This window comes from Rhinopithecus roxellana, chromosome 17, assembly GCF_007565055.1.
Source record: "Rhinopithecus roxellana isolate Shanxi Qingling chromosome 17, ASM756505v1, whole genome shotgun sequence".
Taxonomy (NCBI): Eukaryota; Metazoa; Chordata; class Mammalia; order Primates; family Cercopithecidae; genus Rhinopithecus; species Rhinopithecus roxellana.
In genome coordinates, this window is record NC_044565.1 from 73905310 (window position 1) to 73933186 (window position 27877).

The 27877-nt window shown below is 35.8% G+C and overlaps 1 protein-coding gene across 4 annotated transcripts in view; it reads right to left on the reverse strand.

Moving 5' to 3' along the window:
- Positions 1-20458: 20458 nt before the first annotated feature.
- Positions 20459-27877, reverse strand: part of MEMO1 (mediator of cell motility 1) — a 147891-nt gene continuing 140472 nt past the window's right edge. For 3 of the 4 annotated variants that reach the window (XM_030920818.1, XM_030920819.1, XM_030920816.1), the window contains 2 exons: positions 24800-24904; positions 20459-23429 (listed from right to left, as the gene is read on the reverse strand). In XM_030920818.1, coding sequence (XP_030776678.1) covers positions 23298-23429; positions 24800-24904 — 237 coding nt within the window. In that variant the 3' untranslated portion in view covers positions 20459-23297. The remainder of the gene's footprint in view (positions 23430-24799; positions 24905-27877) is intronic. The other variant, XM_030920817.1, reaches the window with a different exon arrangement.

Sequence of the window (27877 nt, forward strand, 5' to 3'; positions counted from 1 at the left end):
TTTATGTTCCCATCAGCTATCTATGATAGTTCCAGGTGCTTCACATTCTCACCATCATTTGGTATTACCAGTCATATCTTTCTGATTGTGTCTGTTCAATTCTTTTACCCATTTATTTTATACTGTTGTCTTACTGACTTTCTCAACAATTAGCTTTATATTCCAGGCACAAGTCCTTTATTGGATGTCTTTTGTAAATATTTTCTCCTAAGTCTGTGCCTCATTTTTTCTTCCTTTTTTTTTTTTTTTTTTTTTTTTTTTTGAGACGGAGTCTCACCATTGCCCAGGCTGGAGTTCAGTGCCATCATCTCAGCCCACTACAACTTCCGCCTCCCAGGTTCAAGTGGTTCTCCTGCCTCAGCCTCCCCAGTAGCTAGGATTACAAGAGTCCACCATCATGCCTGGCTAATTTTTGTATTTTTAGTAGAGATGGGGGTTTCACCATGTTGGCCAGGCTGGTCTTGAACTGCTGAGCTCAAGTCATTTGCTCACCTCGGCCTCCCTAAGTGCTGGGATTACTGGTGTGAGCCACCATGCCTGACCCAGTTTTTCATTTTTTAAATGATATATCTTAAAGATAAGAAGTTTTTGGATGAAATCCAATTTGTTTTTCATAGTGAGTGCTTTTTGTGTTCGAAGAAATCTTTGCCTAACCAAGAGAGAAGTTTCTCCAAAGTGTTTTATAGTTTTCACTGTAGCATTTAGATTTGTATCAATTTTAGTATATATTGTGAGCACAATTTTAGTATATAGTGTGGCCATCACAAGATGTTGAGATAAACCACTGCACCTCCTATTATGGTTTGCTGAGAAAGCAGTAGAACAAAACTAGCCAGCTTGCCCAGGTATTTGTACTGAAAATCTGCAGGATTTGAGGTACTCCCTGACTGTATCTCTCAAGCTGACAGGAATATAATAGATGAATAGTGGTACTAAATGTAGGCTGAACAACCCCTGGCACTGACCCTGAAAAGCGAAAATAAATTGTTTTTATAGTTTTTAAATCGTTTTTTATACTTCTATAAATTGTTTTTATAGTACACTATACATTAGGTATAACATATATATAAAGCTATATATGACTGGGTGCAGTGGCTCGTCCCTGTAATCCAAGCACTTCAGAAGGCCACGGCAGGAGGATCACTTGAGGTCAGATGTTCCAGACCAGCCTGGCCAACATGGTGAAACCCCACTCTACTTAAAAAAATAAAAATAAAAAGTTAGCCAGGTGTGGTGGTGCGTGCCTGTAATCCCAGGTACACCAGAGGCTGAGGCAGGAGAATCGCTTGAACCCGGAGGCAGAGGTTGCAGTGAGCCAAGATCATGCCACTGCACTCAGCCTGGGCGACAAAGCGAGATGCCATCTAAAAAATGAATAAATAAAGCTATATATACATGTATATATAAAGCTCAAGGTATTTTTTCTTTTGTACATGAATGTCCAATTGATCCAGCAAGTTATTGAAGACATCCATTACCCCCATTAAACTGCCTTGGCACATTTATTGAAAACCAATTAAAGAGAAACGTATAGATCATTTTCTGGACTCATTCATATATTCCACTAATCTACGTCTATCATTTTTTGTTTTTGTCTTTAGACAGGTTCTCACTCTGTTACCCAGGCTGGAGTGCAGCAGTGCCATCATGGCTCATTGCAGCCTCGAACTCTTGACCTCAAGCAATCCTCCTATCTTGGCCTGCCAAAGAGCTGGAATTATAAGTGTGAGCCTCTGTGACTGACCCCATGTCTATCCTTGTGGTAATACCACACTGTGTTGACTAATGTAGTCTGAAAATCAAGTAACATAAGGCCTCAATTTTTTGAAGTTAAAATTGTTTTGACAGCTAGGTGTGGTGGCTCATGCCTGTAATCTCAACACTTTGGGAGGCTGAGGGGAGGAGGATGGCTTGAGGCCAGGAGTTCAAGATCAGCCTGGACAACACAGTGAGAACCCCTGTCTCTAAAAACAAAACAAAAAAATTAAGTATCCAGGTGGTGTGGTGCACACCTATAATCCTAGCTACTCAGGAGGCTCTACCCCATCTCTACAGGGAGGCAGAAGGATCACTTGAGCCCAAGAGTTCAAGGTTACAGTGAGCTATTATGGCACCACTGCATACCAACCTGGGTGACAGAGTGGACATCTGTCTCCAAAAACAAAAAATAAAAAATAAAAATAAATTTTAAAAAATATTTTGACTATGCTATCCTTTTGATTTCTATATGAATGTTGTAACCACCCTGTCAATTTCTATTTTTAAGAACCTGCTAGGATAATGAGAATGCATTGAATCTATCATAAATGTGGGTAGAATAGTATTTTATTGTCTTTCAATCCAGTAATATGCTAAATCTCCTTATATCTGTCTTAACCAATAAATATGACGCAGGTTTTCTGCAGATATCCTTTATCGGGCTAAGGAAATTCCCTCCTGTTTCCAGTTTAGGGAGAATACTAGTCTGTAGTTTGAATTTCTTGTAATGGGTTTTTCTGGGTTTTTGTTATCAGAGTAATGCTGGAATCGTAAATTAAGTTGGGAAATGTCCCATCTTGTTCTATTTGATAAAAGAGTTTGTATAAACTTGGTATTCTCTCTTAATGTTTGCCATAGAACCCTTCTAGGCTAAGAATTTTCTGGGTAAGAAGGTATTTAACAATTTCTTTTAAGAGATAAAAGGCTGTTTTCTAGTTCTGTATAATCTTGCATGAGCTTTGGCACCTGTGTCTTTCAAAGAAATATCTATTCCATCTAAGTTGCCAAATGTATTGGTCTGATCTACATATATTTTCTTATCATGTTGATACCTACAGAATTTGTGGTAATATTCCCTCATTCATTCCAGATATTAGTTACTTGTGTCTTCCCACATTTTCTAGTGTAACTGGATAGATATTTTTCAGTTGCACTAATCTTTAGTTCAGCTCTGATTCCATTTATTTTGCTTTCTGTATCATTAATTTCTATTATCTTTACATTCCATATGCATAATTTGCTCATTTTCTAATTTCTGAAACTTCATTAAAAACTTTTATTTCCTAAAATGAACATTTTTTTCCGTAGCCATTGCTTTAGCTGCATCCCATGAATTTTTTTCTTTTCATGCTACTTCCCATGAATTTTTTTCTTTTCATTCATATTTCCTATCTGACTCATGGATTATTTTAAACTGTTTTTCAGCCAGGCGCGGTGGCTCACGCCTGTAAACCCAGCACTTTGGGAGGCCGAGGTGGGTGGATCACCTGAGGTCAGGAGTTTGAGACCAGTCTGGCCAACATGACCCATTTCTACTAAAAACACAGTAGAAATGTGTAGTAGCTGGACGTGGTGGCAAGTGCCTATAGTCCCAGCTACTTGGGAGGCTGAGGCAGGAGAATTGCTTGAACCGAAGAGGTAGAGGTTGCAGTGAGCCGAGATTGCGCCACTGCACTCCAGCCTGGGTGACACAGTGAGACTCTGTCTCAAAAAATAGTAATAAAATGTCATTTTTATGGCTGGGCACAGTGGCTCACACCTGTAATCCCAGCACTTTGGGAGGCCAAAGCGGGCAGAATGCTTGAGCTCAGGAGGTTGAGACCAGCCTGGGAAACGTGGGGAGACCCCATCTATACAATAAGTACAGAAATTAGCCGGGCATGGTGGCATATGCCTGTAGTCCCAGCTACTCAGGAGGGTCACTTGAGTGCAGCAACAGATCAAGGTTGCAGTGACCCATGATTCCATCACAGCACTCCAGACTGGGCAACACAGGGAAGACTGTCTTGGCGGGAAAGAAAAGTTGTTTAACATCAGAATGTTTGACATTCATCCACATAATTTTGTTATTTTCATTAGTTCTGGTGTGACCAGGGAAAATAAATAACTTCAGACTTCTTGAATTTGAGACTTGTTTTATGGCCCAGCATATTAGGTCTATCTTCATGAACAGTCCATGTAAGCTTGAAATGAATGTGTTTTATTGTTTGGCTAAACGAATTATGTCAATTACATTAAGTTGTTAAATTGTTCAGGTCTTCTAGACCTTAATTTTCTTTCTATCTATCAATTATAAGACTTTTGAAATATCCCACTGTGACTACAGATCTAATTCTCTTTCCCATTCTATCAGCTTTTATGTGTTTTGCAGCCCTTTTATTAGGTATGTAAGAATTAAAATTCTTATTTCCTCATGATGAGTTAATGAGATTGCCAACATGAAATATCCTTGATTATTCCTGGTAATATTTGTTGATCTTGAATGATATTTTATGGAACATAGCCCCCCCCTCCAGCTGTCTTTGGATTAATGTTGGCATAAAATTAGGTATTCCTTTTTTTATCCAATCTGGTAATATCTACCTTTTGTGATGTTTAGACCATTTTCATAAATATAAATATGATTGGATTAAAATCTTACCTGCTTCGTAGTTGTTCGCATGAACTTTGTTCTTTCCTTTTCTCACTATTTTTGGATTGAGTTCTGTCTTTTTAAAATTATTCCTGGCCGGGCGTGGTGGTGGCTCACGCCTGTAATCCCAGCACTTTGAGAGGCCGAGGCGGGCGGATCATGGTAAAACCCCGTCTTTACAAAAAAATACAAAAATTAGCCAGGCCTGGTGGTGCACGCCTGTAATCCCAGCCACTCGGGAGGCTGAGGTATCTCTTGAACCAGGAAGTGTAGGTTGCAGTGAGCTAAGATCACACCACTGCACTCCAACAGGAATAACAGAGCGAGGCTCCCTCTCACAAAAATAAAATAAAATAAAATAAAATAAAATAAAATAAAATAAAATAAAATAAAATAAATTCCACCTTATTGACTAATTAGCTGTACTTCATTTTCTTTTTCAGTCTTAGTAATTGCTAGGATTTATAATATACAGAAATAGGCCAGGCGCGGTGGCTCCCACCTCTAATCCCAGCACTTTTGGAGGCTGAGGTGGGCAGATCATCTAAGGTCAGGAGTTCAAGACCAGCCTGACCAACATGGAGAAACTCCGTCTCTACTAAAAATACAAAAAAAAAAAAAAAAAAAATAGCAGGGCCTGTTGGTGCATGCCTGTAATCCCAGCTACTCAGGAGGCTGAGGCAGGATAATCGCTTGAACCTGGGAGGTGGAAGTTGCAATGAGCTGAGATCATGCCATTGCACTCCAGCCTGGGCAACATAAGCGAAACTCTGTCTCAAAAAAAAAAAAAAAAAAACAAAAAAACAAAAAAACAAAAAAAAAAACCCAACAATAATAATATACAGTTAATCTTCAAATAAGATTATGCTACTTCACATATAGCGTTAAGAACATTGCAGGCCAGGAGTGATGGCTCATGCCTGTAATCCCAACACTTTGGGAGGCGGAGGCAGGTGGATCATGAAGTCAAGAGATCGAGACCATCCTGGCCAACATGGTGAAACCCTGTCTCTATTAAAAACACAAAAATTAGCCGGGTGTGGTGGCATGCACCTGTAGGGTTTTGTTTTTTTCCCAGACAGCAGTAAATTATGGCGAGAAGCCCCATGCCCAGCATGGTGCCAGAGAGATGGACTAAAGGGTCCAGATACAAAAGCTCACTCAGCTCAGCATAATTAGGCAGCAAATAACTTGATTTAGAACTGGCAGTTACTCCAAGTTCCAACAAGGGGTAAGATGGAACACATCAGTGGATACAAAAAGCAATACAAATTCAGCAGATGGAAAGGCAAACATATGAGCAGGTATTTATAGAAAAAATGTCATATCCAAGACCCAGCAAGGGGCAAACAAGGACCAGGCATACTTCTAACACTTGGCTGTTATGTCAACACTTTTGTATATAGGTATCATGTAGAAAGAAAGAATAAATGGGACAATCTCTGAGTTGACTGAGAACACTTTCTTGAGTTAACTGAGAGAAAACTTTGAATTGGCTATTTTTTTCTAAAATAAGCTGACATGAGGAAAGAAAACCCAGATAAAAATTGAGTTTAGAAACCACAATAATAAAACTGGTGTTACAAAACTGGTGGTACAAAAGCAAAAATAAAAAATAAAAATTAAAAAAAGGTGGAATTCTACTTTAAAAGATAGAAACACACACGTCGTATGCTCAAAAAATATTAGCAGACCTACCACGTACCAGAAAGATTAAAAAATAAAAATTTGCAGTGATAATCTTTGCAGAATGAGACTATAAGTGACTTTTTTCCTATCCTTCTATTTAAAATAAAAATATTTGATTTCTCCCTGGAAGTTTTCTTTTTTTATTTTAATGTATTTATGGGTTAGAACATGGCCAAGGTGTGGATAAAAGAAACTTTTGAGCTTACAGTATCAGCTAGCATTGTCAGGTTGGTGGGGAAGAAGTAGTTTATTCTGTCTCAAAACCTTCCCCCCTCCCTGAGACACAATCTCACTCTGTTGCCCAGGATGGAGTGGTGTGATCTCGGCTCACTGCAACCTCAGCTTCCCAGGTTCAAGTAATTCTCCTCTTCAGCCTCCAGAGTAGCTGGGGTTACAGGTGCACACCATCATGCCCAGCTCATTTTTGTATTTGTAGTACAGAAGGGCTTTCGCCATGTTGGCCAGGTTGGTCTGGCCTCAAGTGATCTGCCTGCCTCGGCCTCCCAAAGTGCTGGAATTACAGGTATGAGCCACCATGCCCAGCTAATGCCTCAAAAGTTTTTAAAACATTTTCTTTAGTTTTTTTCTCTTTATTATTATTTTTTTTAATGTGTGTGTGACTCTAGCCAAAGATAATGTCTCAAAACACTTGCTAAAGTGAATGCCTTAAATTAAATGGCCAAATGTTTACATTCTCAGGAAGGAAAGGAGTTATGGAGGGATTTGCAGGGGTCACCATTTCAAAGTATCCAGTACCAGACCACACTAAACCCGGCTAAAAGCATCCAGAGTAAGTGTTGTTTTATGCTCAGTCCATGTTCAGGGGAAAAACAGTTATTACTGATTCTACTGAATATTGAATGCAAGGCCAGCAACTATAGGAAGTATAAAAGCAGTATGCTTCTGTGTTGAGGAAATTTATTATCTAGTTGAGAAAATAAGAGAGTGCTAAAACTGCAAGGGAAAAGGCTACAGAAATCCAGAGAGGAGCATCAATTAAAGGAGGGTAGAGAAAGCAACAGAACTGGTTGGCAAATGATATGTTTCAGGAATAATTTACTGCTCTCTGACACATATGGAAAGGCGAGGCATATGGAAAATGGGAGAGAAAAAGTGGTATCTTCCTAGACAGCAAAATGAGAAAATATTGAGCAGGAAATTTACCAGATTCACAAATTCCAAAAAGTTCAGGGAACAACTGAAATGACTGAAATGAACCTTGGTTTTGGAACAAGTTAGGCTGGACTCAAATCCCAACTCTGCCTCCCTAATAGGTAAATGCCCTTGAATAAGCTTACTGCCCCCTGAAATGTTTCTCCCAGTTTGTGACTTGTCTTCTCATTCTTGTCATTGTCTCTTGACATTGAGCATTAGTTTTAAATATTAATGAAGACTGATTTCTTTCTTTCTTTCTTTCTTTTTTAAATGGATCAGCCTAGCTGGCTGCTGAGAAGAAACTCCCCTCAGTTCCTTCCTGTGTGGGCTTTCCAACATGGTAATTTGCTTCATCAAAGTCAGCAAGGGAGACAGTCTGCTAGCAAGAAGTGACATACCCATAACGATGATTAGAAGGAATTTACTCAAGGGGAAGGCATTACAAAATGTTATAAACATCAAGAGGCACAGGAGTCATCGGGAGTCATCTTAGTGGCATGTTCTTTACACATCTTAAAACAGATTAAGGTTTATTTCGGGGGGCTGAGGGAACCTAGACCATCCAAATTTTTGGTCATGAGTGTCCCCAAAAGTACAGGAATTATTCTTGGTCAGAAATGTTTTCTAAGCTGTGAAAACATCTACCTAAATATGGGATTATTGTTTTTTTTTTTTTTTTTTTTTTTTTTTTTTGGAGAGCGGAGTCTCGCTGTGTCGCCCAGGCTGGAGTGCAGTGGCGCGATCTCGGCTCACTGCAAGCTCCGCCTCCCGGGTTCCCGCCATTCTCCCGCCTCAGCCTCCGAGTAGCTGGGACTACAGGCGCCCGCTACCGCGCCCGGCTAGTTTTTTTTTTTTTTTTTTTTTGTATTTTTAGTAGAGACGGGGTTTCACCGTGTTAGCCAGGAGGGTCTCGATCTCCTGACCTCGTGATCCACCCGCCTCGGCCTCCCAAAGTGCTGGGATTACAGGCTTGAGCCACCGCGCCAGGCCAATATGGGATTATTGTAAGAATTAAGTAACATAAGGTATAAGATTGAATCACACTAAGTTGCAGTTTGTATAAGTAAACAACAGTTAAATATCAGCAATTTCATATGGTTCTTAAAGAACATACAGTCTGTCATGTGGTAGGTACTCAATATTTGCTGAACTACACTACCTTATTCTATGAAGAAAATGAACTTCATTTAAAAAGAAAAATCTTACCAGAGGGCACTATGTTTTCTGTACAGCTCTTAAAGGTCTAAATTTATATACTGGCTCAGTCACTTACTAGTGGAGTGGCATCAAATCAGTTACTCAACCTTTCTAAAGTGTGTAAAGTGAAGATACTTACCTATTCTTTTCATCATTTTCAGGACTAAAACACTCTCACAGAGTAGGTTATCAGACTGTAACTAATATTAAGACTTGTAAGAAGTATTTGACATAAACCAATTAGAATAAAATCAAGAACATGAAACCAACTCTAAACTAAAACTTGAGGAAAATGCTGAGGTTGACAAAGTAGGTTCTCAAAACACATGAGCACAGTTGTACCCAATTTTCATAGTGGTCCTAAGGGATTCTAGTAGTTACCAAAAAAAAAAAAATTTTAATTTTGCATTTTCAAAAGCTGTAGTTTTGAATCACATCAGCTTTCACTGAACTGTCTAGGACTTTCACATATATAATCTCTAAGTATTTGTATAATTTGTATTATATGTTACATGGCCTAAGCATCATCCATGAAGTTGACCACTGTTTATACATTTGAACTTAAGGTAATGATTCTAAAACTTTTATTCTGGGACATATTCTTTCTTGCTTTCCTCCTACACCCACAACATATACCACACAAAAGGGTTTGTGGTGTTACCTTTAATAATATATTCTACAATCCTACCTTGAGCTAAAAAAAAATTTGTAAAGATCACATAATCTCTGAAGAGTTTCCCGGGAAGAATTTAGCTAAACAATTCCTGATGAATGGTGATCTCCCCTTTTCTTCACCAAAATTTCTCATGACTGTGTAATTTTACGTTCCTGAAGTTACATGAGTTAAGTTTTTTCCAGGGTCCAGACTCATTAATGTGTGTTTAAAACTATCCATCTAATCTCTATCATCTATCTCTATCTATCTATCTATCTATCTATCTATCTATCAATCAATCAATCAATCAATCAATCATGTTTTTGTAGAGATGGGGTCTCACTTTGTTTTCCAGACTGGTCTTGAACTCCTGGCCTCAATTGATCCTCCCACCTCAGTCTCCTAAACTGTTGATATCACAGGTGTAAGCCACCGCACTCGGCCTAAAACTATTGACTAAAACAGAAAACAGCTCCTCACCATCACAGAGTATGTTCCTTCTCAAATATAAAGATACAGTCAACTCTTTTAGATTCAATGTTTTTTACTTAACTTTTCCTCCAAATCCAATTTCCTCAAATCGACGTTCATGTCTGCCACTTACCTTGAACTTTTTCTCCTCTTTTATGTTTGGGGTCCAAAATCAAGAACAATACTCTAGAAAGACTTACAATGATGAGTACGTGTGCGAATGCTGCAAAACACTGTTAGGACAAGCAATTCCCCTCCCCTCACATACTGTATGTATAATGCCGGATTATGACCCTCAGCAAGTACACGGCAGTAAGCAGTGTTTCTATTTTCAAGAGTTATTTATCATGAGAACTCATTGATTTTCATGAATGAAAGTATATCATAGATAGAGATGACCAACCAATCATTAGTTTTTCAATGGTTTAGTAAATGTTGTTGGTCAACCATTCTACAGATCTAATTCATCCAAAAATAGTATTTAAAAAACAATGACTTTTTTCTTAAAAAGACGGAAAAGACATTGGTTGAAAATAACAACAAAATGGAAGAAGCTGCAACCTTTCTGTTGACATCTGATTAAATAAACTCAGATTGAATTTTTTTTTTTAAGGCCTGCATAATTTGCCCTACTATATACAAAGGAACCTCATTCAAGAAGAAACTAAAAAAAAAAATTTTTTTATTAACAATTTGTTGGTGAAAAAGAAAACAATATCTTTACATACATGTTTACAAAATATTTCTATAAAATAATTGTTTTCCTTTCCTTTTAAAAGATTTTTTTTCATTTAGCAAAAAATTAAAACATTATTTACCACAAGCAATGAAACTCAGCACTTTTATATAAACGGTTTTATCTTCCCTTCACCCGTTTCCTTAAATTCAACACTCTTACAGGCTACCTAAGTTGATGATAACATTTAGAAGGATGAACGTGTAGCATGATTAACGGTAGAACTGTTGTGTTAGGCGATAATGCTAAAGTTATAAGCGCTACTTGAGAATATGAAGGATTTTTTAGGGTGTGGGAACATAAAGCATTCTAGAATATCACAACCAGGGGAGAAAATGCCCAACACCATCCCTGCACTCAAACATGGGACTGCTAGGTCAGAGTATTCAATCAATTAAGCTATAGTCTCCATTTTTTTTTTTTTTTTTTGAGACGGAGTCTCGCTCTGTTGCCCAGGCTGGAGTGCAGTGGCCGGATCTCAGCTCACTGCAAGCTCCGTCTCCCGGGTTTACGCCATTCTCCTGCCTCAGCCTCCCGAGTAGCTGGGACTACAGGCGCCCGCTACGTGGCCCGGCTAGTTTTTTGTATTTTTTAGTAGAGACGGGGTTTCACCAGGTTAGCGAGGATGGTCTCGATCTCCTGACCTTGTGATCCGCCCATCTTGGCCTCCCAAAGTGCTGGGATTACAGGCTTGAGCCACCGCGCCCGGCCTATAGTCTCCATTTTTAAGTCATGGCAAAGGATATTAGAGAATGAAGAGATTATTTGCTATCAGAAGCTACAGACTTAGAGCTAGCTTAAAGAGCGAAAAACCAAGTTCCTCTCAGGTAAGCAACGATTCGTCAAGACTATAAAGCAGGCTTTTGTTATTGCTTCTAATACACAGAAGGGAAAATGCAAGAGAGAAAAGGAGGATGGAAACAGACTGGTGTCTTCTATCTTCATTAGTATCTTTTATCTTAGATAAAATATCTTTTTAAATGATACCAGGTAATAAGTATTGCAGAATTTTAACCAGTAATACTACTATTGAAATATCTGTGTCAATTAACTTAAAACAGGGAGATAGGCAAGATATATCTTTGCATTTACTGCTATAGCTCCCAAATACACAGAGATTATTAAAATATACAGTATCTTTTCCCAGGGATAACCAATTTAATTTATGTTCAATAGTTTAGATTTTTAAAAAGTATTTTGGCTACTTGTATTAATTTTTGTCTTATATATTTCCATTTATGAACCTCATTATCTTCGACAGAACATTATTTTTCATTGAACATGACGAAATTCCCATGATCAAAAATTTCAATGTCTTTTTTTAAAACAATCCATCTGTTACTTTCTTGAGAGTGTTCCTCAGCTGATTTGCAAATGAGTACAAAACTTGGTAAAGGTCTGTCATTTTATTCTTTAATATTGAGCACTGCAAGCTCTGTTATGACAGAAGTAAAGTATCCCCATCATAATACTGTTCATCTTGGGCAGAAATACTCAAGTTTGTTGAAAATAACTCCACTTTCAAATATTAGTTATCCTAAATTTGTAGAGACGGTGGTGGCAATGTTACCACTAAAAACAAGTGTGGGGGGTTGGGGGGAAAAGAACTGGGTTGAAGCTGGTTAAGAACAGCTAAAGATTCTAACCAACAAGCTTTCTGTTACCACATATTATTGAAATTACTATAAAATTACTGCTAAACAGTATTTTTCTAAAGCCATTTTGTCACATGAGTTGGGCACAGAAACCTCAAGCTATTACGTATGGACAAACATTTCTTCGGTTTAAAAAGGTGAAATTCCAAGGAAAAACAAAAGAACATCTGGTTGTACCATATAAAAGCAGATACCACACACTGAACCAAAGTGTCTTTCAAGTAATAAACTAGTAATGACTTAAATACCACATATTTACCTACATTTCTATCATGTAAAAATTAATTTAAGTCTCCATTTAAAAAATAAGCATAAATGAATTGTGAAAATAAAGCTGTAAATAATGCAAAAATCTCTAAGTTATACTTAAAATGTAAACTAGAATCAGGCAATTTTGAATCTAATATTAGCTCTACTGTAAATACCTGAGTGAAACATGATATCCTGTAGACATTGAGTCCCCAAACCTAAATTTCAGCATAAATTATTTTAGTACTAACAATTGGTTTAACTATCCCTAGTTAATAATGTAAACATTTAGTTAAAAATTGCTTGTTATTAAAAATAAATAAATGTGAAGATTTTTTAAATGGCAAACACACACACAATCAGGGACTAGATTACCGCAAGGTATAGTATTTTTTCTAACACAAAAATAACAAAGAAAACCAGAAATTGGAAACTTATCTATAGCAATTATGGAAAACTGCTTTTTAAAATATAAATTTATAAACTATTTTATTAAAACACTCACCATGGTTTTATCCACGTTAGTTTTCTCTGACAACTGTACCAACTAGAGCTTCTAAGAATAGACTAACCTTGTTTGTTATTCATCAAAATAAAAACATCCACAGATACAACACTGTCAAATATAAGTAGTGGACATTAATAAAAGGAAGAGGCACTTTTTAAACCTAATAAAGACCTGGTTGTACTTCAATACTTAGTATAGGGGTATAAGTGGCCTGTGGTGATGAAATATATGTAAACTTTTGAAAAGAATAGACTTTTTCAGGCTTGTTTTACAAGTTATCATGAGACTGTTCACATTTAATACATGGATTCAGCTTCCAGCTAAGACTTTAAGAGGACATTTCCATTTTTAATCACACTATCTTAACACTCCTTACAGAAAGTATTTAGTGTTCAGGCCGGGTGTGGTAGCTCATGCTTGTCTGTAATCCCCTGCCTCTGGGAGGCAGAGAGGGGCAGATCATTTGAGGCCAGGAGTTCCCTGGGAAACATGGCAAAACCCATGTCTACAAAAATTAGCTAGACATGGTGGCACATGCCTGTAGTCCCAGTTACTCAGGAGGCTGAGGCAGGTGAATTGCTTGAACCCAGGAGGCAGAGGTTGCAGTGAGCAGAGATTGTGCTATTGCACTCCAGCTTGGGTAACGGAGTGAGACTCCGTCTCCAAAAAAAAAAAAAAAAGGATTTAGTATTCTGAGCTGGTTTTCTGAACACAATTTTTAAGCTGTCTCTGGTTTTTAACACAGATTTTCAATTTACCATACTGAGATATTTGAGATGTCAAAGAACTATGAATTTAGTAATAAATTAGGTACTTATTTGGATATAACATGTCTAAAAAACAAGATTTTCAATAGTACAAGTGATATTAACAGGTACTTAGACTATAAGCTTATTTCAGTGTGCCACTGTGGCGCTTGGGGGTGGGGACATTTTAAAGCACGTATGTCCCAGGAGAAAAGGCAACTTAATTCTTTATAACATATTCCTACCTTAAACCTTATTATCCAATCTAATCACGCAGATGATCTTTGACCATTTCTAACAAATACAACCTCAAAGGTCAAGAAATGTCCTGCCATATATTTAAGAGAACATAGCAGAACCTGAAGGTACAACAAGGTAACTAAATGGACTCTATCTACACCAATATATATCTATATACGTAGATATATAAAAGATAGAGAGCAAGATATGTTTAAAGATGTTACTTTACAACCAGGATGATGATGATCATGATGATGACGATGATTATTCTTTGTTGTTGTTGTTGTTTGAGACACAGTCTCACACTGTTGCCCAGGCTGGAGACAGTGGCGTGATTTTGACTCACTGCAAACTCTGCCTCCCAGGTTTAAGTGATTCTGCTGCCTCAGCCTCCCGAGTAGCTCGGATTACAGACGCATGCCATAACACCTGGCTAATTTTTGTATTTTTAGTAGAGATGGGGTTTTGTCATGTTGGCCAGGCTGGTCTTGAACTCCTCAGGTCATCTGCCCACCACGGCCTCCCAAAGTGCTCAGATTACAGGCGTGAGCCACCACACCGAACCCAGGATAACTAATTAAATATATTCTTTAAATGATCTGTTCTTATGGGAAAATGCTTGTGTACGCTAATCTTAGGATGATTCTATAAATAGGCTATAAGCTTCCTTAAATTTAATCTATGTTCCACCTCAAAAACCAAATAAATAAAAAATATACCTTGAGACACTAAATCACAATTTTTACACAGGAAAAGAAACAAGAAAACTGATACGTATTTCCCACATCAATTCTTAGAAAACATAAAAACCAGTACTTCCAATTTTAAAAACATGCTATCAAAGCTGCAAGTAAGAAACATAGACAAAAGCAACAAAAAATTCAAAGAGAATACTCCATAGAGGAACCCAACTCAGAATTGACTGCATATCCTCCTCATTTTTTGAATTACAACAATGTAATCAACTTAGTGTAGAGCTTGTTCAATTTATAAATTCCATATTCTTTAATATTTAATAAAATCACACAAAAAATTTGTTTTAACAAAGATCACAGAATACTCTTTGATAAAATTATCCAGAAACTAAACTCATCCTTACAATCAATGTTAGGCAAGCCTAATCCTGCTCCCTGATGTTGAATAAGCCCTGGTAAAAAATGAGAAAGTTGGGTCCAACTACAAAATAATCTACAATTTTGGTTGAACTAAATTCCATGTTTTAAATCAATTCAATGAAAACAGATAATCAGTTTTGTCCTTAAGTCACTCATATAACCACCCTATGGTTAAATACTGTATGGTTATTAGAAACAAATCTTTCTACTAGATCTACTCTTACCGTATAGTTATTAGAAACAAATCTTTCTACTAGATCTACTCTTTTAAAAAGTTAAATACTATACCATATTTTAAATACTCTACCATATTTAAAATACATGTTGGTGGCTCATGCCTGTAATCCCAGCTTAAGGGAGGCGAGGTGGGTGGATCACTTGAGGCCAGGAGTTCAAGACCAGCCTGGCCAACATGACAAAACCCCATCTCTACTAAAAGTACAAAAATTAACTGGGCATGGTGGTGCATATCTGTAATCCCAGCTACTCTGGGTGCTGAGGCACGAGAATAGCTTCAGCCTGGGAGGAAGAGGCTGCAGTGAGCCAAGATCACTGCACTCCAGCATGGGTAATAGAGTAAGACTGTCTCAAAATAAATTTTAAAAATCAGAAGAACTGAATGTTTATCCTATATCTGATACTAACTAGCTAAACAAAAGAAAGTTATGAAATTTGTATGTGTCTCATGTACTGTAACAGTAAAATTAAGGTAACAATGTCTGGCCTGTAATCTTTGAGATTAAGAGAGCAAGGGAAATGTTGTGAATCAGATTTAAAAATGTTAAAAAGTACAATATGTTAAATAAATAAGGTGTTTTCATTCATGTCCTAAAAAGTCAAAGGTGGAAAGACCCTTAAACGTAATATTATTCAATTCTAACTCACACTGATAAAGAAATAAACTCTAATCTAGAAATGAACAGTGACTCCTTCTAGCAAACCAATAGCAACTCACCAGCAAAGCTGTAAACAGATTCTAGTCCAGAATTTCTGACAGTCCATAAATATCTTTTCACTTGAGAGTTGGCTGGACATGTCATTGGGCATGCAGCTAAAGCACATTTTATTTAACTTTTTAAAATTTTTCAATACCTTCAAGTAATGGTAAATGCCACAGAACACTGCCAAATATGAGCTACGAATCATGGGCCAACGGATTCAATTGTACCAGATAACTTACATTACCATTTATTTCATTTAGCATCATATATACAGCCTAGGAATATGAAATTCTACCCTACTTTAAAATTACTGAGGAAGATGATTTCCATAATCAAAAACTGAAAATGAAAAGAGCCAATTAAAAGATGCTTCCATTGAAAAGGTTTATGCTTTCCTGACCTTTAGAAAACACTTCACATGAAGATTATCTTTTGTTCTCCTTGCTTCAAAATTCAATTCATTGAAACTGAACAAACGGCAACTTAATATCTATTCTGTGCTAAATTCAAATTGGTAATAATTTTGTTTTCTTGAGATGGTCTCGCTCTGTCACCCAGACTGGAGTCTGTGGTGGTGCGATCTCAGTTCACTGTAACTTCCGCCTCCTGGGCTCACGTGATCCTCTCACCTCAAGCTCCTGAGTAGCTGGGACTACAGGCATATGCTACCCACACCTGGTTCATTTTTTAATTTTAATTTTAATTTTATTTTTTTGATAGAGACAAGGTCTCACTATATTGCTCAGGCTGGTCTCAAACTCCTGGACTCAGGCAATCCTCCTGCCTCAGCCTCCCAAAGTGCTGGGATTACAGAAATGAGCCACCGTGTCTGGCCAAATAAAAAATTTTAAATGAAAAAAAAAAATTCTCAGAAAAAGACTTCCATTTATAAAATAGTTAACAATACTTTTATTAAGTCAAATTCAAGTCTAAGGATTTAATTTTTAAAAACTCGCAAAACTCAGTATGATCTAATTTTTGTTTTCATCTTGTTTTAATACTTTCTACTAAAAAGTAACATCACATTCGGTAATTCAAGTATCACAGACAAAAATATAAAAATTTTTTCAAAAGTTCACAAAGACAGATTTAAAGATCAGAATTCAATCCTGCTTATAGTTGCCTCACTTGGCCTTCAATAGCTTAATAACGGTGTTTAGATTCTCTTTGGTTTCATTATTAGGATGACAGGGAAAATATGACTACATCTAATAAAATTACCAACTGAACTTTGCAGTGAGAAATGTTCATTTGAACATAATTTACAATTAATAATAAAAAACAACTGCATTACAGCATACCTTTCAAAATCAAACTGGCTTTTAAAATTCTTTCCATTATTTTTATAGAGTGATTGCCAAAAATTTGCATTATTTGCATTAGAATTAAATGCATGTGCGCATGCAGTTACACACACACACACACACACACACACACACACACACACACACACAGAGAGAGTAAATGTGATACATCCTAGATGTAAACCACTCTGGAATCATCAGAGAACCCTAGAATAAATGACAAATCTGAAACTCCAAAGTTCTTTACATGGTACTAATGAATACTTGAAGACAGGATGGGCAAACAAATCTATCCTCAACAGTGACTTTAAAGAGGTAGAGGTTCCAGTTATCAGCATTACTTGAGAGAGCTCTGTCAAAATGTATAGCATAGCCATAGATGACAGTATGCAAGGCCATTCAGCTGTATTTACTGGTATGTGATGGGGTACTAGAACAGGAAGTAGACAGGAAAACATCTTATGTGACAGGTGCTCCAGGTTATCCTAATATTTTGACATTAATAGGTATAAAAAAACCACAGTCCTTCAAGTTCCTTTTCTGCTAACTGATATGGATGTGTTTTAGATTGAAGAAGAAACTGTTTAATTGAGTCATTCATTCAAAGACCAATTTTATTTTGGGAAATGGTAGAACTCTGCCCTATATTTAAATGTTTTAACAAAAACAGAATAATTAATTATTCTAAGGTTCCCCAGTAATTGGTGCACCAGTGTTCCCCTAGTAACAATTAAGCAATAATCATCAATTCATAATCTCTGTGTTTAAAGTTAGTGTTAAATGATCAAAAACAATTTTGATTTAAAAATAACTTCTCAATAGTTTTATACAAATACATTCCATTTTATTTGTATACTAACTTTTTTTTTTTTAGCTTGATGATCATAATTATACATCTCCAGGTGATACTGATGTTGACAGTCCAGGGACCCTACTTTGATAATCATTGATCTAGCTTTTATCTGAATACTTCTAATGCTTTTATGAGGACACAGTAAAATTTTCATTATTAGAAATTCTCATTACACAAGGCAAGTGGATCTCTTGAGCCCAGGAGTTAGAGACCAGCCTGGGTAACATGGTGAAACCCCATCTTGAAAGAAAGAGACAGAGAGAGAGAGAGAACGGGGGTGGGGGGGAAGGAGGGAAAGAAAAAAGAAAAGGAAAAAGGAAAGAGGAGAGGAGAGGGGAGGGGAGGGGAGGGGAGGGGAGAAGAGGAGGAAGAGAAGAGAAGAGAAGAGAAGAGAAGAGAAGAGAAGAGAAGAGAAGAGAAGAGAAGAGAAGAGAAGAGAAGAAAAAAGGAGGAAAGAAAGAAAGAAGCTGGGCGCAGTGGCTCACACTTGTAATAATGGTACTTTGGGAGGCCGAGGCGGGCGGATCACTTGAGGTCAGGAGTTCGAGACCAGCCTGGCCAATGTGGCGAAAGCCTGTCTCTACTAAAAATACAAAAATTAGTCAGGTATGGTGGCGGGCGCCTGTAATCCCAGCTACTCAGGAGGCTGAGGCAGGAGAATTGCTTGAACCTGGGAGGCAGAGGTTGCAGTGAGCCGAGATCATGCCACTGCACTCCAGCCTGGGCAACAGAGCGAGACTGGGGGGAGAGACTGGGAAAAAGATGGAGGGGAGGGGAAAGGGAGGAAGGAAAAGGAAAAAAGAAAGGAGGGAAGGAAGGAAGGAATTCTCATTAGAGAACATCCAATGTAAAATCAGAAGCTCCCATTTCTTACAGTTTTGCTACCTAGAACAACACAGAATACTATTCTTTCTCATACATGAAGGTCACTCAATCTGAAGAAAACTCCCTATCTTTAAACTTACCTTCTCCAAAATAAGACTCACCAATTTCTTCAACCACATCTCACTCTCTAGACTACTGAAGGCTTTCATCATTCCTTATAGACACTATAGTTCTTTGTGTCCCCTTTAATACATGGCACTTACAATTTAACACAATAAAAAAGTCTTAAATCTCAGTAACAGTGTACATGTGGCTTATTAATCTACTAATCAATATCAGCTTTGTAAGTACACTAGGTCTTTCAACAACTGTATTATAGCACTTCCCAAATGCCAATCCAGGTACTAACACTTGATAAATTTTTCAATGATGCAGAGTAAATGAGAAAATACCAGTGTAGTAATTTTTTCATCAACTTAAAGTTATTCAAGTTAAATTACTCTATTACTCTGAGTTTAAGTCCTTCCTAAATATTGGGAGTCACCTTTAAAATAAACTGGTAATGGAAGATGGTAGTTGTCTTTTCAAAAGTCCTTACATGGCAAAATTAAGTTTTATATTTCACAATCCTTTTTAAAAATGTTGGTCTAGTGTCCTAAAATACTCAGGTAAAGAGGTTCATCTGATCTAGCTTCTGCTATCATCTAGGTAGCCAAGCACTTAGAATAATTTAAATAATTTGCAACAACCAATCACAAGCTCCACTGATCACTTTTTTAATTAGTTTATTGCAGCAAAGTAAACCTCTCAATGGGTTCCAGCAAATAAAAGGGCTTCAAAGTTATTTAACACTAATTTCCAAGACTTCTTAGTTTCCCATACCCATCTCCCACTTACCTTTATGATCCTAAATAACACTCCAACCCAGTCAATCTGACTACATCAAATTAAGAGAGGATTGTGATGGCAGAAACTTACCACCACTTTTTGCAGTTTAGATTATTTGCCAACTTTTGAACTACAAACGACACCATCTATGACAGGAGACAGCAAATTATGGCCCACAGGCCAAATCCAGCTCACCATCTTTGTGTAAATAAACTTTTATTAGAACATATTCACATTCATTTGATTACACATTTGTCTATGGTGGCTTTTGTGCTACAATTGCAGAGGAAAATAGTTAGGACAGACTATATGGCCTGTGAAGCCCAAAATATTTACTATCTGGTCTTTTACAGAAACATTTACCAACCTATAATCTCAGGGAATAAACTATTTGCTACCAAAGCAATATTTAAGATATGTAACAATAACCATTTACTAGCTCAGAACACCAGTCATCCAAATGGGAATATCTAAACACAAATATCGGTATATCTGAAGTCCTTTATCCTACTCTGTATGAAGATTTGTTGCCCACCCAAGACAGAGCACTTACTTACCTGCTCAGTGAGCTAATCTTTAACATACATTTCTCAAGGATTCACTAGCAGAATAGTGAAGAATCCATGAATATGTTGCTCTGTGCAATCTAAGGTAAAAAAAAAAAAGTTGCTACAAAACACTCAAAACTATATAATAAAGAAGCAACTGTATAGAGCTACGTAAGAATTTCCTTTATATTTTAGATTCCAAATACAAAATTTTAAAGGCACTTAAAGTAGAAAAGCTTAAGTTCAACATTTTAGGTAATATTAACTGCATTAAATAATGTAAATTAAATTTCCTTTTGTGTTAAATAACAAGATTTTCGTTTCCATCTGTGTGAAGTTGAAATCAAAAGACAGTATCTCTACATTATTCATGTAGCTATTAAAAATAAATGACACTGGAACCTCTAAAAAATAAAGTCACAATATCAAAGTACTTTGAAACTAGAAAGCACTTAAGAGATCCCTCCACATTATACAAATGAGAAAGTTTCAATATGACATGAAACACTTAAGTTCAAAGAACTAATTAGTGGCCAGAAACAGAACTAGAATCCAACACTCAATCATCAGTTTGGAACTCTTTCTACCTCATGACCAGGTATGCTGATATTCTAGGAAAGCGTAGAGTGATGCTGAAATATTCTGCAGATTTGTTTGTTTAGAGGGTTTTGGGGGGCTCACCACATTGCCCAGGCTGGTCTCAAACTGTCAAGTGATCCTCCTGCCTGCACGCTCGAAGTAGCTGGGACTACAGGTGCATACCATCGTGTCCAGCTTCTAGAGTTTTAAAAGTGCAAGAACCATACTTGTACTATAGTCCACCCAACTTAGGCAACCCTCTTGTCTTTTTAAAAATCAATCAACTATAAAATTATAGAAAGACAAAAATGATTAACTGTAAAGCAAGTCTTATCAGAATGATCAAAGAAACAACCGATTATGTTGTTATGTTAACCAAATGTCAAAGATCAACAAAAAATAATGATACTGAAGGGGCAGAATGATGGATGCTCATATATTGTTAATTTAGCACAATCTTTCTAAAGGGTAATTTGGAAATATTTTGAAGAGCCTAAAAAGTTCTCACTGTCTAAACCACTTACTCCATTTACATGAGCATATCATAAAGAAAGAGCCTAATATAGAGATCAAATTTTACAAACAAGGATGTCTATCTCACTATTATTTATAATGGTGAAAGATTAGACCAACCTAATATCCAAAGAGAGAAGTAAATTGTGGCATATTCATACAATAGAATATCAGGCAGCCATTTTTAAAAGTCACATTTTCAAAGACATGAGTAAATACTTATGAAGTTAGGTTATAAAAAACAGGGTACATAACTATATGGTCAGTATAATCTCAAGTTTGTTATTACACACACACACAAACACATGTACACACACTCATACATAGAAATAGCATAGACAAAGACTGAAAGGAAATACAGAAAAATATTAACAGGGTTATCTCTGGGTGGTGAGATTGCAGATAATTTTTTCTCTTCTTTATAACTTTTCAGTATTTTTCAAATTTTTTATAATAATCATGTATTAGTCTTATACTCAGAAAACATTATTTTAAAAATGCACTGTTGTCAATTTTAAAATTTTTATAGTTCATATTAAACAAGAAATAAATATTAATCGTACTCAAAAGTATATCTAAATTATGGAAAATAAATCACTAATGTGTAAGAGTATACTTTCCACACATACATAGGTGGGCAACTTTGAATCTAAAAGGTAACATTATTTTATTTCATTCGAGCATAGAAAGTTGATATTCAATAAATAAGAAACGTAACTCTTTAAATAAAATTGGTGCAAGGCATCTAAAAATTGTGCTACTCTGGCATAACACTGGAGATATAAACACTTTCTCTAATATAATGTAGACACTCAGTGTTAGGTTAAAATAGGAATAATGCAGTACATACATGATGACTGAATTATTAAGTGAATTATATCTTTTTTTTTTTTGGCCAAAGTGACTAGAATTGGTCTATGCTAAAGAAAGAAAGTAATACAACACCATACCATTATTTTAGTTGGAAGAGCCGCACCAAAAATCATGACAAAAAAATTGTGTAACCATAAGAAAATCCAGTGGCTTGTTGTTGTTGATGATGTTAATGATCTCTTGCTAAAAATTCAAGTAAAAGAGTCAAACTGCTTAAAGCATTAAAAAAGCACAGCAGTGTATGGTCTGCAATGATTTGAAAAACACTAAGAACACTCTTCAATGTTTCCTCATTTGCAGACTATCAAACATGATCTTTGAAGTCAAGGATTGCATCTACGTCCTTTTACCAATCTTGAATATATATTCTGTTACAATATAGTAATGACACAAAGGGATGTCACAGACAAAAAGGCAAACTGCATGTAATTTAAAAAGTTAACTTTAAGATTATATGATTCTAATTTCTGATTTTTAAAAAATCATATAAATATATAAAATATAAAATACATCCTAATATATTTTTACATAAGAGCTGAGGTTTACCATTTTTAACAAAAATTCTGAGATGGAATTAATAAAAAACAATTTTCATATATACCACAGAGCAATAAGTTTAAATCAGACTATTTTGAGTTGTGTAGCCCTTTATTAGCAACTAAAATAGAAGGTATCTGTTGTACAACATGGGTAGTAATTGACTATAACTGGAGATTTATTATATTCTAATACAGATCATTTATAAATGCAATTTCTTTATTAAAAAGCTTCCACCTTTTTGTTTGTTTGTGTACAATTTGCAAAACTATTCTGAAAGCGGAATATATGTGCACAAGTCTGCAAAGAGTGCAAATTTAGGATATGGTAAATGCTTTACAAGTTACTTTCGAAAAACTGTCTGCCACAACTGAGCCTTTACATTGTCATCTTTTTTGATGAAAATATTTTGATGCCAGCCTTCCTTCCACTGCCCTAAACTATAAAGCATTTTTTAATGAGTTGAAATTAAGGAAGGACTACACCTACTAGAAAAAAAGAGAAGAAAGTTCTATTAGTTTGAGGTTTCAGAATCCCCCCAAACCAGGACCAGTATCTTGGTAAAGGCTAGGCTGGGACCCCGGACAGAGTATGAGAATGTGCAGGTGGCATCCCTGAGGATTCAGAGCTTCAGTGGACCGTGAGTGCTCCAGCTGCATAACTCACTGAACTATCTTGCCAGTTTCTACACTGGCTTGACTGGGCATAATTCAAAAAGGAAAAGCTCATATTCATTCCATTCTTCTGGAGCTCTGTGATAGCCTAGAAAAAAGAAAAATTTAGTTAGGACACACATCACATAAAAAAGTGGGCACTCAATGTGTTTGTGGTTTGACTTTGCCCACTTCACAGCTGAAGCCTAGATATCTCTTTTGCTCTTTTGTTTCTTGAATTTCTCTTGTTGCATCATATTAAAATCGAAAAAAAAAAAAAAAGAATTCCTTATCATTCTCTCAAATAACTTCTAATCTTGTTTCTTGATAATTAAGCATCAGTCATCATTTATCCTCCCTCTCCCTGTAATAAGGCCATTTTTTAAACTCTTTTTAACTTTTTAAATATATTCTCTTCACTGTACAAACCAAATCCCTGGCCACTTCTGTCTTAAGACATCAGAGTCTTTATCTGACTTTGACTAAATTTGAAATGTATATAAATTAAAATCCAGATCTAAAAAGTATATGCTAGGATTTTTACTTTAATTGTAGATTGGTTCAGCATTTACTTTATAATAAAAATTTTATTTGATTCAATTAAGATTTTAGGAAATTAGTACAGTTTATTCTAGCTTCAATTTCAAAAACTAGTTTAAGTTGAAAAGCTTTTCTTTGAAAAAGTTTAAGTTTAGAAGAAAAATCCTTCCTAAAAACTCACTATATATTACCTTTCAAATCACATTAAAATAATACTGGACTTAAGGTCCTACCTTAGTCTATTCTGGACTATATTATCTTCTCCATTATTTCCCTGCCTCTCCAAATGAGCCCATTGTTACTTCCTCTCCCAATCCTGAGTATACACTTTCTTCTTTCTTAATGAATGTCATATTTTCATTCTTCTTGAATGAAAATTAGTAGTTTTCCTAATTAGAAGAAAAAAATAACACTATTTCTCTTTCTAAAATCCAGCTAACCAAAATTTCTGACTCTTATCATTACTTAACTGAAGTAAGCGTTGTTTTTGTTTTAATGAGAAAAACACACATCATCTGTCTTGCTTTATCACATTATGAACATCTTAAGTTTAAGAGCAGAATCTTCCATTTATGTTTTATAGAGTCTAGACCACTAAATAAAACCAAAAAAGTAGTAAGACCATATATCTCTTAAAAGGTCATGTTGGTTTGTATTTATAAAGAGCATATTGGAACTAAGAGTCAAGAGAAAATGTGGGTCTCTATTCTAAATAACTTTCTGTATTTAACAGAAAGTATGGAACTGTATTCCAATGATAAATAACTTTATTCAAGTAACCAAAAGCAATGGAACTCCAAATTATATTAAAGATACTAAAAAGAAACTTGACCATAGGCACATAAAACCAATGATGCCATTATATCACAATGATAATGAGATATTTTGGAATATTATATGACCAAATGTTAAAAGTCAAGGCTTCCTAAAGATACTTACATTTAATAACACCCCAATGGGATGTCTTCCACATATAGTATTATGGTATTTCTTCAAGTAATTGCTAAAAGATACAGGGTCTAATTGTTCTATAATACTCATACCCTAAAAAAAAGAAAAAAAAAGAGGAAGAAAAAAATAAAAGAAAAAGGACAATATTTATTATTTCCTAATTATATTTTAAAACTGTTACTTAAACATAATTCTTCAATTAGGGAGACACAAAGAAAATAGATTAAATAAACCTTGTGAAACATCAAACTCATTCACCAAAACTATTACCATTATAGTCAACTCTCTACTAACAGAAAACTTTTAATCCCCAGTTTATTTTCTCCAAACCCCAGGTATGTTTCTATACTACTTTAATCAGTTGTCATTCAGCTGACAATCCTCAAACATTTCATAATATCTTTCTTCCACAGAAAGAAAACACAAAAGTAAATCTGCTGTGAAAACTTGTATATGAAACCTAAAATTTAATTTACTTTGTGGCTATTTTCTCCGTATCCGTTATATTCTTCCTGTTATTGGCATTAAAAATCAAGAGTTAATTGTAATTGAACTGTTGCCACAACATATACTTAAATATCAACCATGTAAGGTATTTTAAATCACCAGCATTAAATAATCTGGGTTTGTGGGGAAAAAAAACCCCACAAATTAAGAAAAAAGTTAACATATTTTAATTAATTTAAAGCTCATAATAAAGGCAGGCTTAAGCAACACAGATCTTTTTTTTTTTTTTTTTTTTTTTTTTTTGAGCTGGAGTCTTGCTCTATCTATCACCCAGGCTGGAGTGCAGTGCACTCCAGGATCTCGGCTCACTGCAACCTCTGCCTCCTGGGTTCAAGTGATTTTCCTGCCTCAGCCTCCCAAGTAGCTGGGATTACACCGCCACACCCAGCTAATTTTTGTATTTTTAGTAGAGGCCGGGTTTCACCATGTTGGCCAGGCTGGTCTTGAACTCCTGACCTCAAGGGATCTGCCCACCTCGGCCTCCCAAAGTGCTTGGATTACAGGCATGAGTCACCGCACCCAGCCTAAAACACAGATCTCTTATGAACCAGATTAACAATAAAGGAAAGCTTTTTATCTCTTTATTCTTTAAGCTAGAATGCCTTGTTTTCAACATCTTAATACAGAATAAAATTTGTCAGACTATTGTAAAAACAACCACTATGACCTGAACATTAGTTTATACTAAATTCTACAATCTCCAAATACATTCAAATAATGTATTTACAACTCATTAATATATAGCAACTTTAACTCACCAAGTTGGGGAAATAAATCATTGATTCTAGCTGATTATACATACATCAATTGTATTATTTTCTTACTCAGTTAAAACACTTTCTATTAAATAAACTGGATTCATACTCTCTGGGAGAAACCTAAATGGTGGTTTAGGGACTTAACTGGTTATTTTGTGTTTTTGTTTTTATTTCACATTTTAAAAAAACATATACAGTGTAAAAGCACCAAGAGTAATCAGATAAACATCTGTTAAAACCAAAAGTCATCTGGAAAATGATAATCAGTGGGTAACACAGAAATTTTATAGTGGCAGCATCAAAATTTAATTCTACAAAAAAACTTTCCTTCAGAATATTCAACTCCTTCACAAACATTATCAATATTCCATATATATATATATCTCTGAAACATAGACATATACATGTGCAATCAACTTTGAATTGCTCGCACATCAATTAGCCACTCTCGGATTGGTCCACAACCAGTTTGTAACGCTAAGTTGGTTGTTTCCTGCCAACCACGGTGCTTCCAGGTCAACACTCTCCACTGACACTTGGTATATAAGCTCAGAGAAATACAAACTTAAAAGTTAAACCTAAGATGGGCCAGGCATGAGGTGGCTCATGCCTATAATCCCAGCACTTTGGGAGGCTGAGGCGGGTGGGTCACCTGAGTTCAGGAGTTTGAGACCAGCCTGGCCAACATGGTGAAACCCCATTTCCACTAAAAATACAAAAATTAGCCAGTCGTGGTGGCACACGCCTATAATCCCAGCTACTTGGGAGTCTGAGACAGGACAATGGCTTGAACCTGGGAAGCAGAGGTTGCAGGGACCCGAGATTGTGCCACTGCACTCCAGCCTGGGGGACACAGCAAGACTCTGTCTCAAAAAACAAACAAACACACATACACATACACACACACACACATACACAAAGTTAAACGTAATATAAATAATATCATAATTCTGATGCCAAAACATTACAGTACATTTCTAACCCAAGAATGGATGGCAGTAATGCAGAGATGGAATTATATTTATGGAATTATAAATCTCTTCCATAAATAATGGATGATCAAGATGTAACTCCCCTAGAGCTAAATGAACAGAGGCCCAAAACAGGCAAAAGTCCTGGTTCTAAATTTCTAATTGCAGACTCTTTCTCACTGACTATTCTGATGTATTAGAGTATAACAAGACTCATACTAACAATTCTTTGAACACTTACATAGCTACAACTTGTATACATATATTGCATACATATTGTAGGTGAACTTTTAATGCTCCGGAATGAAGTCTATCTAGGACAGCTTACCTTAAATATAAATCACTTATTAATAAATAATGTGACACCGAGATTCTAATGTACATTTTAATATTAAAATCTCAAAGCACATTCAGAACAAACATCACATTTAACTGATATAAATTTAAACAGAAGAAAACTAATGATCACATTTCAGAAGACAAAGAATTCAAAGTAACTGGTCAAGAAAACCTAACATAGAAAAACAGGAGACTAAATGCAGAAAAGATACTAGTAAGTAAAGAGTTAAAAATGAAGATATACTGATTAAATTACAAGAGAGAAAATAAAAAATTGATATGATAGGAGTTAAGAAATTAAATGTGCAAAAATTTTAATTATTTAAAGTGTGCTATAAACCTACTAGTGCAAAAATTAATTCAATTATACTTAATTAGCTGACACAAGTGTTGGTTTAAGAGGTATGTCTCTTTATAAGGAAAGACAGAGAGGAAAACTAAGGCTTTTCTCATAGGTGAACCTCTAATTGAAAAATTCATGAAGTAGGCAA